Raw genomic sequence first — 11778 nt, 5'->3', positions numbered from 1 at the left:
GCCGCCTGCACCCCCCTTTTCTTGTTTGCGGATCCCGTATGCACGGGGCGGCTGCTGCGGGGAGGGGGGGAGGCTCGGGGGAGCCCACCTTGGGAAGGGGGGAAATTTCCCCGAGGAAGGTGCAGTGCCGTTCCGGAGGCGGGGGGTGTCGCACCCGCAGCCCCCGCTTTGGGCACGGGGATCCCGGCGAGGGCTGAAAAATTCCGACGCATTTCTGGGCGCAACGAAAAAAACCCGCTGGGACGGCGCTGGTGGCAGCAGAGCCAAAGCCTCCGGTGCTGCCGGCCCCGTCCAGGTGAGCGGACTCTAAATCATATGCCCCTCTGTTCTTCCTCCTCCTCCTCTTCCTCCTCGGCCCCGCACGCACACGCCTCTGCCGGGAAATGAAAGTCATTTATTGCAAGCGAAAAGGAAAAAAGCGAGAAATAAGGTCAAGGGTGGTTTATACTATTATTATTCGTATTATTTGGAGGAGGGGGGTAGGTAGGTACTCTCCGATAGCGGCACCCAGGCACGGGGCGGCCCGCAGCGGCGACGGCTCCGTGCCGAGCGGGAGGCGAAGTTACCGGCGGAACCCCGGCAGGGGGTACGGGGGAAGCCCGGAGGGGCTGGGGCAGTCACCCCCACCCCGGCCGGCCCGGGGAGCCTCCCCGCGCCGCGCCGCCCGCCCGACTTCTCGTTGCTCTCCCCGGGCGCTCTCGGAAACGGACGGGCGTGTGGGGGTAGGGGGGGGCCCGGCGGGGGCTTTTCGGAGCAGGTTTGTTAACCAAAGCAGGTGCTAAAAACCAATAAGCCCGGAACAAACGCGGTCCCCCCCGCGGGAGCCGGGACAATTGTTTCCATTTAATAAATATTTTCCCCACGGGCGTTTCGCGGGAGGCAGGCAATTATTCAAAGCAAGCCGGGACGTGGGCCGGCTCCCGGGGTTAAGCGGGGCTGCGGAGCGGGGAAGAGGCGGGGGTGTCGGGGCGACGGGGCGGGGGACGGGGATTGTAAGCGAGAGAGAGGTCCGGTGCACGGCGGAGCGCAGCGCTCGCAGCCCCGACGGCGGCGGCGGGGAGCGTGGAGGGCGCCGGGACCGGCTCCGCTCCGCACACCGGCGGGATGGGGGGAGAATGGGGACCATCCCTTCGCCCCCACCCCTTCTTCTCTCGTCTCCCCTGCAGCTGCTATTAGCGCAGCGACTCACAAAAGCCTTCCTTTTAATCCGCGCGTTTGAAGGTGTGTGTGGGGGTGTGGTGTGGAGAAATGTCGTCCTTTCCCCTCCTTTCTTCCTCCTCCCTCCCCGTTCCCTCCCCTCCTCTTCCTCTCGTCCTTCCTCTCTCCCTCTCTTTTTAAGCGGGTCCCCCTCCGCGCTGATTGGGCGCCCGGCCGCGCTGTGAACGCCCTGCCGCTATGTCAGCCTGCGCGCCGCAGCCCCTCGCCTTTGAACTGCCCCGCGCCGCGCCGCGTCCCCACCGCCGGCCCGCTGCTGCGCCCGGCGGCTCGCCGCCCGCCTAGCCGCCCGCCGGGCCCCGCGGGCCGCCGCTCCTCCGCGCCGCTCCGCGCCTCTCCGCGCCCCGCCCCGGCAGGGCTCCCGCCGGGGACGGCGTTGGCGGAGGACCTGTAATGATCAGCTGAGCCCACTCCTCCCGTTCCTCCGGCTCCCTCGGCCTCCTCCTCCTCCTCTTCCTCCTTCTCCTTCTCCTCCTCCCGCCGCCGTCCGGCGCCCCCAGCTCGCCCCACACCGCAGCGCCCCGCCGAGCCGCCCACCCGGCCGAAGCATGTCCAAGCCCAGCGACCACATCAAGCGCCCCATGAACGCCTTCATGGTGTGGTCCCGCGGCCAGCGGCGCAAGATGGCCCAGGAGAACCCGAAAATGCACAACTCGGAGATTAGCAAGCGGCTGGGTGCGGAGTGGAAGTTGCTCTCCGAGGCGGAGAAGCGTCCCTACATCGACGAGGCCAAGCGGCTGCGGGCGCAGCACATGAAGGAGCATCCCGACTACAAGTACAGACCCCGGCGCAAGCCCAAGAACCTGCTCAAGAAGGACAGGTATGTCTTCCCTTTGCCTTACCTCGGGGAAACCGATCCCTTAAAGGCCGCCGGGCTTCCCGTGGGGGCCACTGACTCTCTGCTGAGCTCCCCGGAGAAGGCCAGGGCTTTCCTGCCTCCCACCTCAGCACCCTACTCCTTACTTGACCCCAGCCAGTTCAGCTCCAGCGCCATTCAGAAGATGACCGAGGTTCCTCACACCTTAGCTACCAGCACCCTGCCCTACGCCTCCACCTTGGGATACCAGAATGGGGCGTTTGGCAGCTTGAGCTGCCCCAGCCAACACACTCACACTCACCCTTCGCCAACTAACCCGGGCTATGTCGTGCCATGTAACTGTACTGCTTGGTCGGCTTCCAGTTTGCAACCTCCAGTTGCCTACATATTATTCCCAGGCATGACCAAGACTGGGATAGACCCCTATTCTTCAGCACATGCGACTGCCATGTAACACCCACCCACACCCCCACAGGCGTGGTGTGTGTGTGTGCGTGTGTGCGTGCGAGTGCGTCCCCGGGTGGCAGCTGGAACTGGGATTCCTTCGTGTGCATGTACATAAAACCTGCAGAAGCAAAAAGCCACCCGAAGCAGGACTCTGATGCCCGCCGCCGGGCCGGGACAGACGCGGACGCTGCCTCGGGGACTCGGAGATGCTCTCGCCTAAACCTCGCCCTGAGAGCTGGCCCCAGGCTCGGGGGGGGGATCTGCAATCGTGGGGTCAGATAGGAGCCCGGCACTTGTAAGAGTTGTAAATGTGTTTAAAAACAAACGAACAGACAAAAAAAGCGAACCTTGAACTGCCCTTTCGGGACAAAGCGGGGGAGAAAAAGAAAAAAAGAGAGGCAGTTTCGATTTTTATTTATTCTCTTAACGTCTAGGAGTTCTCCAGGGTCTCATGTCACTTGGACTTGACTTTGGGAAGTCTCAATCTAACTATGATTTTTTTTGGTTGTTTTTTCTTTTGCACATTAAAAGACGAGATCAGCTGTGTTATATATATAAATATATATATATTTTGCCACCACGCACTACTAGGTAAAATTGCTTTTCATGTCAGAAAAAGGCTCTTCTAAGTTTAAAAAAAAAAAAAAAAAAAGGGGGAGAAACATTTATATTTAAAACATATGATAGTGTTTGCTTAATTTAAAACAGATAGTCCTTAAATTTGTGTGATCCAGTGAGACTAGATCTAAGTTTACTTTAGACAGAGCGTCAGGTATGAGGTCAGGCAGTAGAACTGTAAAAAAATTAATACTACTACTATTAACGAAAAAACGGAATAAAAACCGACGGTAATTTAAATATGTTTTCACAATGTCTTGGGGAAGAAGAAGAAGAAGAAAAAAATGTATCCGGCAGGATTTTACCTCGTTAAACCTTTTCATTTGTTGAACAAAGACATTTTGAATAAAGACAATCTGTCATCAAACGAGGCAACTGCGTGGTGTAAATGCGGTGCCCCGGCTCCCCCGCCCCGCGTCCCGCACCGGCGAGCGCCGGAGGCTGCGGGCGATGCTCCCTGCGGCGGGGCCGATCTGCGCCCGCAGCCCCGGCGCTTACTGGCTCCGCGGGGCCTCTCTCCCCATCCCGACCCTGCCCCGGTAGCCGATCTCACCGGGTCGGGGCCGGTTTGGAGCCGTAGCGGGCCGGGATCGGGCTCCGTTTGGAGCCCGTCGGGGGAAGCGCGGCTGCGGGATGAGGAAAACTTCCGTAAGGCGGGGATGGAGCTGCGGCAAACTCGAGCGTCTGCGGAGGGCTGCTCCCCTCGGCCCCGGCCCCCCTCGTCCCGTCGGGGAACGGGGTTTTCTCAAGTTGTCTCCGGGGCGTTGAAGTTTTGCCGATGAGAGCAGAGGTTTGGAGGGGGCGTGTTGGTGGTGCTGGAAGGGGGTGGGTTGGAATTAGCGTCTCGACCGGATCATTTAGTGATGTTTTGCGGGGGCTATTCGTGGAAGACCCTTTGTGGAGGGAGGGAGTGTTGCCGCAGAGGGGAGCAGAGACGGAGGGAAAGGAGTAAGACGCAGAGGTCCGTCTGGAGATGCTGAATAGCCGGAGCGATGCGTGTTTGGATGTGCTTTGCTCATTAAGTGCTCTTTGGAGACCGACGTTAGAATTAAACGGCATAACACAATTAACATACATGGGGCTTGAATGGGAGGGTAAGCAGAGGAAGAATAGATAGATAAATAAATGAGAGATCGGGCGAAGGTAAACAAAAGGGAAGAGGAGAAAAGGGCTGAAAGGAGAGGTCTAGAATGGCTGCTCCAGCCTTGTTTAGCATGACAAAACGGCTCTTACAAATGAGGACAATTAAAGGAGCTGGCTTCGGGAGGGCCTGGGAGCAGCGGGACGATCCGCTGGGACACGCGGGGCTGAATGCGCCCGGCGTGGGGCAGGGAGGCGCGGCGCGGCGCCAGGAGCGCCGAGCGCTGATTTAACCCCAGCTGACAGTTGCTGTCAGTCTGGGTGATAACACCGATAGCTCAGTGTCCTTTAACATCCACCCAGATCAGGCTGACAATGGTCGGAAGGCAGAGCGAGGGGGAGGAAAGCGCCTGCCCGGCGGCCCCGCCGGGCCCCGCAGGAGATTGGGGCAGAACGGCGGGTGGGACACCGCGTCCGCCGCCCCCTCCCCGCTCCCCACCGAGCGTTGGTGGGACCCCTCCGTACCCCTTAGGCAGCCGGTTAGGGCCGAGGGGCGCACGTCGGGGCGCTGCTCCCCGCGCGGCGGCCCCGGCGGCTGCGGAGGGGGAACGGGTGAGGTGAGGGCCGGGGATTCTCGGGGTGAAATCGGGGCGAGGTGGGCGAGCGCGGAGAGACAGGGCTGGAAACTTTAGCGGAGATCTTTCCTTCCAACTTTCCTCTTTTCTTTCTTTTCTTTTTCTTTTCTTTTCTTTTCTTTCTTTTCTTTTCTTTTCTTTATTCTTTTCTTTTCTTTTCTTTTCTTTTCTTTTCTTTTCTTTTCTTTTCTTTTCTTTTCTTTTCTTTTCTTTTTTCTTTTCTTTTCTTTTCTTTTCTTTTCTTTTCTTTTCTTTTCTTTTCTTTTCTTTTTCTTTTCGTATTTATTTTTCTCTCTCTTCCTCTCTCATTTTCTCACTTTTCCCTCTCTGGTTTCTTTCTTTCCTTCTGTTCTCCTTCTCTTTCTCCCTCTTTCTTTCTCTTTTTTCTCCCTCTTTCTCTGTTTTCCTCTTTTGCCTACTCCTGCTTCTCTTTCTTTTTTCCTTGCATTCTCGCCTTCCTCCTCCCCGCCGCGACTCGCCCTACCAGACCTCGCTTTCACAGCCTCTGCTCGCGGTGTGTTTCGTTTCCATTCTTCCCGCCGCACTATTCCTCCAACTCTCTCGCCCGGCTGCAGGTGTGTGGCTATTTAACTCGTGCAGATAAATAAATTAAATAATGATCTTGACACTGCCATGAACCGATTACTGACTTTGATGTCAAAGGGAAACCAAAAACAGAAAGGAAGGGCGGGGGGGGGGGGGGGGGGGGGGGTGGGGGGGGGGGGAAGCTATTCCCTCGGGGGGGAAATGCAGCTCCTCGTCAAACCTGTTTCCCCACAGCTGTCTCCTTCTTTCAATAAAATCATTAAACAAAGGCCGCGGGGTTATGCGCACCACGCCTTGGGTGTGCGCCGGGCGCTGTTCCCGGGCCGGGCTGCGCCGCGGAGCCTCGTACGCACCCGCGCAGCGCTGCGCGGAGCCGGGTGGAGCCGAGCGGAGCCGCTCGCTGGGCGGGGACGCGCGCACCGGACCGGGCCGGAGCCGCTCCCCGCCGCCAGGCCCGCTCGCTCCCCGCAGCTCCTCTCGCTCCCGCAGCTCCTCTCGCTCCCCGCAGCTCCTCTCGCTCCGTTTCGTCCTCTCCCTCTCCTCTCCCTCTCCTCTCCCTCTCCTCTCCCTCTCCTCTCCCTCTCCTCTCCCTCTCCTCTCCCTCTCCTCTCCCTCTCCTCTCCCTCTCCTCTCCTCTCCTCTCCTCTCCTCTCCTCTCCTCTCCTCTCCTCTCCTCTCCTCTCCTCTCCTCTCCTCTCCTCTCCTCTCCTCTCCTCTCTCTCCTCTCCTCTCCTCTCCTCTCCCTTCCTCTCCTCTCCTCTCCTCGTCCTCTCCTCTCTCTCCTCTCCTCTCCTCTCCTCTCCTCTCCTCTCCTCTCCTCTCCTCTCCTCTCCTCTCCTCGCCTCTCCTCTCCTCTCCTCTCCTCTCGCTCTCCTCTCCTCTCCTCTCCTCTCCCTCGTCCTCTCCCTCCTCTCCTCTCCTCTCCTCTCCCTCTCCCTCTCCTCTCCCTCGCCTCTCCCTCTCCTCTCCCTCGCCTCTCCCTCGCCTCTCCCCTCTCCTCTCCCCTCGCCTCTCCCTCTCCTCTCCCTCTCCTCTCCCTCTCCTCTCCCTCTCCTCTCCCTCTCCTCTCCCTCGCCTCTCCCTCTCCTCTCCTCTCCTCTCCCTCTCCTCTCCCTCTCCCTCTCCTCATCACCTCAGAAAATGGTTCTATTTCGGCTCACTGCTGACTGCAGGACCACCTAGACACTTAAAAGCAGCCAGCCTGGCCTTCCTTTGAATAAAACAGCAAATAAGACAGGAAAAGGAAAGAAATCCAGGGACAGAAGGAATTGGAAGAGCCCTAGCTGGCGCTCAGGTGTAGCCGTGCGATCGCCAGGGAGCTCTGCTGCAGGAGAGACAAAGACAGAAGGGGAATTATGTGATGTTAAAAAACTTTATTTTAAAGGGACACATTAAGACCATAGAAGTCTCTGAGAGATATTACTTATTTTCTGCTTATAGTGATAATAGCCCAGTAAATTTGCTATTGAGTGTATCAAAGGCATTCAAAGAGACTTTGAAACATCAAAAAGATTGCAATTCTGATTTTACGGTTTTATTCCAGGCCCGACCCTCCTGGCTACATTCCTTGATTGTAGTGTTTAAAAGTAAGCAGTGATCAGAAACACATCCTCCTCCTCTGCTCCCTGCAGCCCCCACCGGCCGGACCGGCCCGTGACCCACGCGGGCATCCGTGGGGCTCCGGCCGTGCCGGCTCCAGGCTCCACTGCTGCTCCGGCTTCCGAGGGCAGCCGTGGGGGCGGGTGGGAAGGGACACGGGAGGGTCCCCCCAGCCGGAGGGGGCTCACCGTCTCCCTTAAGAAAAAAAAAAAATAAAAATCATCATTAAAAATGCTTAAACATTAAAATATTGAGCTGAACCCAGCCAGCCCCGCTGCTGCTTCCTCTGCCCATTGGGGAGGCTGCGGGCAGGGAGGGCAGGAGGGATCCCCGGCACCGAGGGGGAAAGCAGACTGTGTTTTCCGCGCTGCTCCTCACTCCGGAGCGAAGCAGTCTCTGCCACTGCCGAGGCTTTTGATGTGTCTGTCATTTACCTTTTTTTTTTTTTTTCCCCCCTTCTGTCCTTAATTTTGCCTCCCCGTCTCTCTTTTCTTCCTTCACACTCCTCTGTTCCAGTTGGGGTGTTTTATACCAACATCAAAGGGACAAACCAGCCATCATTATTATTATTATTATTATTATTATTATTATTATTATTATTATTATTATTATTATTGTTGTTGTTGTTGTTTTTATTATTATTCCTTCCCTTTTTATTAGGGCAAAATACTTCATTATTACTGAACGCGCCGCATTTGGAAAGCTAAACAAGAAATAACGTGCAGGGTCTCTGCAGGTTCACACTGCAACAAGCCAATGTGTGTATGCGCAAAAGCCCAGAAATTAAATACAGGTTGATCCCAATGTGAAAAGGAGGGCGAGGGAGAGGGAGCCAGCTCTTTGAGTGTGTGAGAGAAAGAGGGGAAGAGATGAGTAGCTGGTAATTATTGAAATATAAGGATGAGATTAATTCAAAGGAAACAAACTATGAAAACAATTGGAGCCGAGTGAAAAGCAAAACCCAGATTAGAATTTGCTTGTGGTTTGTTGTCTGTCTGCTTTCTTTCCTCCTCCCCACCCATTGTCACAGTGCAAGGCAATGGGATTTGCACACTTGAGGTGTAATAGCATTACTGCATTAATTAAAATTTTCATTTCACGTCCAGATTGTTTACTTATCTGCTGGAAACATATGTCGGGAGAAGTTGAGATTCTGGATTCTGCTCCGCTGCCCAAGGTGCAGCGCAGTACAGGGGGGGAGAGGATGACTTCAGATTTTTTTTTTCATTGCATCCTCCAGCCTTATCTCTCTGCTGTAAATTATAAGGAGACTCCATTGAACTGAATATGAAGATTATGTTTGCGAGCGGCACGTCCAAGAGCGGCCCCGGTCCCATTTTGAAATGAAACAAACCGTCTTGCGGGCCCTGAGCCCCCCCCCTCTCCTCCATCCCTTCCCCCGAGGCGGGAGGAAGCTGGATGGGACCCCCGACACCCTCCCGGTCCCTCGTAGAGCCGCGCAGCGATGCTCCCCGCTTCTCCCGGCACGTCCCTCCACTTCTGCCCGCTCCCTCCCAGGAGGAATCGGGGAGAACCGGGAAGCTTCCACCCCCTTCCAAAAGCTTTTCCGAAGCCGCCCCCCCTAAAAAAAAAAAAAAAAAAAAAAAAAAAAAAAAGGAAAACCACAACCTCTAGGAGCGGAGGAGACGAGCAGCCGCCGGGACGGAGCTGCCCGTCGGGCCGGGGCCGCGCCGTCGGGGCGGGCTCTGCGGCGGAGCTCGGGCTCCGTCCGGGGCAGAACGGCAAGGGATGCCCGGAGTTGCAGCAGCGAGTGCTGCGGGTCGGAGCTGTTTATCTGCTCTCCACCTTCATTATTTTTCGCTTTTTTTTTGGGGGGGGGCGGAGGTGGGGTTTTTTAAAAAATTTTTTTGCCTTTTTTTTTTTTTTTTAAGAGACCCCTGAGAAGGCAGCGAGGTGCCGTCCTTTCTGCCGGGTCTATCTGTAATTGAATCTAGGTCAGTTATTCTAAAGCATGGGAGAGGCTGATTCCCTCTTTTCGACATCAGCCCGGCATTTGGGGGGGGGGGGGGGGGGGAGGAGAGTGGAGTCTTGCAATTTCATTTAAAATGTAATGGTGGATGAACTGATAAGCAAATAGGGGGAAAAAAGGCTCTGCTTAAAAGAAAAAAAAAAAAAAAAAAGCATGCTTTTAATATGCTTCCAGATGGGGGAAAATGATTTACATGGGAGTTTATTTCCCCTTTGCTGATATGAAAGAATTACAGATACAAAACCCACTGATCTATAGAATAAAAAAAAAGAAAAGAAATGTTATTTTCCTGTAAAGGTATCAGTTCATTTATATTCATTTAACCATCCATCCATCAATTCACTTTCTCACTCGCTGCACATTCTCTCTGCCTCTGGTAAACCTACCCCACCAATATACTTTTCTAGAATATACAATGACATTTCCTTAAAAAACCCCCAAGATATTCAGCTGAAATAGGTAAAGCAAAGTTTCCCTTCTCCCCCCTCCCAGCTCCTATTTGATGTTACAGACTTTGAGTAAATTAGCAATATGAAAAAGAGAATGTTTTAGTTTGGAAAAAATGTCTGTGTATAGCTATAAATAATATACGCAATATAGATGTTATATATGCATCCACATTTGTATATATTTTTATATATAGAGAGAGAGATAGTGGAGTTTGTATGCTCAACATGTATGTACTGCGTCTCTATGCTGATGTTACACAAACAGTTCATTCTCTCCCTATGTGCGTGCCTATAAAATAAAATATATGCATATTGTACAGATATTTACAGCTTTCATATATTGTAAGTGCATGGACATAGATTTAAACATACATCCAGCCCACGTATGCTGTATATATGCATGATATATATGATGCCCGTGCGCATGCACATGCAAAGGCAGCGTCTCTCTGAATTGGAGCAGACCGTTTGTATTTAAACATAAAATAGTTTCTTCAGTTCTTGACACATGTCCTTTATGAGCGTTGAGGCACATATAGCTGTATATGGTACGTGCTCATATCTGTGTGTGCACGCTGATGCACACTCCTCCACGTACGTACAGAGAGAGCGGGCTACCGAAAGGCACGGAATCAGCCTGCTGGCCTTAGACCTTCCAAATCTAAGGGCCACGTCTGTATTTTTGTTTACATTTAGGACAGTAACTGAACCTGAGATGCTATTTCCTTTATAGGATTAGTGACCAGAGAGCAAACCTCTCTCGCTCTTGGTAACACCTTCAAGTATTGAAACAAACCCACCCTAGGTGAGCTCTTCCCTGCGACTGCTGCTTGTTGTGCGTTAGCTGGGGCTGTACTCGGCTGGAGGTGATTTCTTTCTCCCCGTGCTCTCAGCATGATGGCCCTTACTCCCAGGAATAGTCACAAGAAGGATGAGACCCTGCGTCCAAAGACGGAGGCTGCTGAACCATCCGTCATTTCCCGGAGGCCTTCGTAGAGGCTGGAAGTGGAGGGATGCAGAATAACTTGTTTTTCTGGTCTAAATGTGTAAGAAGTTGCCTTTTCACTGTTAAAAACAGGTAAATAGAGAGACAGCTAGATATGGAAATACCTATATATACAGATAAAAATATACGTCTTTCTCTTCAGCTAGATAAGGATATAGATCTGCATATAATTTTTCTTATGGCTGCCTGTTAAAAGAGCCTCAGCCAGGGCTCAGGGGGTCCTCGCCATCCTTTTTTTAAAAAATCCATGTATAAATAAAGCAACCAGCCAGTCACCCTGAGATCAAACAACCTGGTGACAACGCAGATACCAGCTACCTTGTGGATGCCTGCCCTGCGCAGATCCCCTATACAACTGCGAACCAGATCAAAGGCTGGAGTTACCAGGCTCCATATTGTAAGTGACACCTGCAAATGTTAGCCCTGCTTCGTGTTTCCAACCCATACCTGAATAAATACATAATCATATCACATAGCATAATTAATAGGAGTATCGCCATGAACGACTCTTAAAGGAAAGGCTGTTGAAAGAGAGTTCCTGAAGATAATCCTTTTAAAAGGTTTCCTTAAAATGCAGCCACTAGTGGGAATAAGGCAGGTTTAGTTCCAATACCTTAATATCTCTGGATAGCACAGTTTTAGATCTTGTTAATGTCTTTTCTTTAATAGTGGCTTGACTTTTGATTTTGGACTTGCATTCTTTGGAGGATCTCGTTGCTGCCATGGTTCCCAATGGAGAAGGTCTCCAGAGGAGGCCCAGCCCGGCTCCCCTTTCCATTGACCTGTCGGGGACTCACAACCTCATTTCTGCTGGAAATCAAACGTGTTCACATCCTGCCTGCTCATAATAACTTTTGTAACCTCACCATTTTGGAGCAAGCACTGGTGTCCTGCACTTTTGCCTAATGACCCATTCAACTAATTTTCAGGGTGCTGCTTAATTTGTTTTTTTTCTTATACCGGATGGCACCCCAACTCCTGGGCCACGGAAACGGGGTTCAGCTGCTCCCAAGCTCTTTGCTTAGTGGTGTTGCCCGACTCCTCTGTTGTGCTCAGAAAAGTCCTGCGTGATGCCTCCTGTCAGGGTCGGTAAGTAAATCACTTTTTATTTTTGCTTTTGCAAATGATGTCTGTGTAAAATGAGGCAAGGCCACACAGCGCACTGCAGGGCTAGGGGATAAATGGGAAACAGCAGGCTTTGCTCGATGCTCCCCTGAACTCTCCCATCCCATGAGTTCTTTACATGATTATTTTACATCCTGACATTCCTCAGGTTGCGTGGAGCAGGTCAAAGCTTGAGCAGCTCAGACCATGCAGTGGAGTGGACCTCTGTCAGGAGGCCCTGGGAGTGCTGGGGTCCTGCCTTTTGCTGTCAC

At 53.2% G+C, this 11778-nt stretch overlaps 1 protein-coding gene across 1 annotated transcript; it reads left to right on the top strand.

The window, feature by feature from the left end:
• Window positions 1–1763: 1763 nt before the first annotated feature.
• Window positions 1764–2486, top strand: SOX14 (SRY-box transcription factor 14). The gene has a single exon (XM_009960301.2). The coding sequence runs from the start codon at window positions 1764–1766 to the stop codon at window positions 2484–2486; it is 723 nt and encodes a 240-aa protein (XP_009958603.2).
• Window positions 2487–11778: the final 9292 nt, after the last annotated feature.

The sequence above is a fragment of the Leptosomus discolor genome, chromosome 7 (genome assembly GCF_034619465.1).
Source record: "Leptosomus discolor isolate bLepDis1 chromosome 7, bLepDis1.hap2, whole genome shotgun sequence".
NCBI lineage: Eukaryota > Metazoa > Chordata > Aves > Leptosomiformes > Leptosomidae > Leptosomus > Leptosomus discolor.
Note: the sequence above shows the minus strand (reverse complement) of the source record. Positions and strands in the feature narration are given on the sequence as shown.

What these genes read in the sequence shown, in the direction of transcription:
- SOX14 (XM_009960301.2), top strand. Translation starts at nt 1,764, where the DNA reads ATGTCCAAGCCCAGCGACCACATCAAGCGCCCCATGAACGCCTTCATG.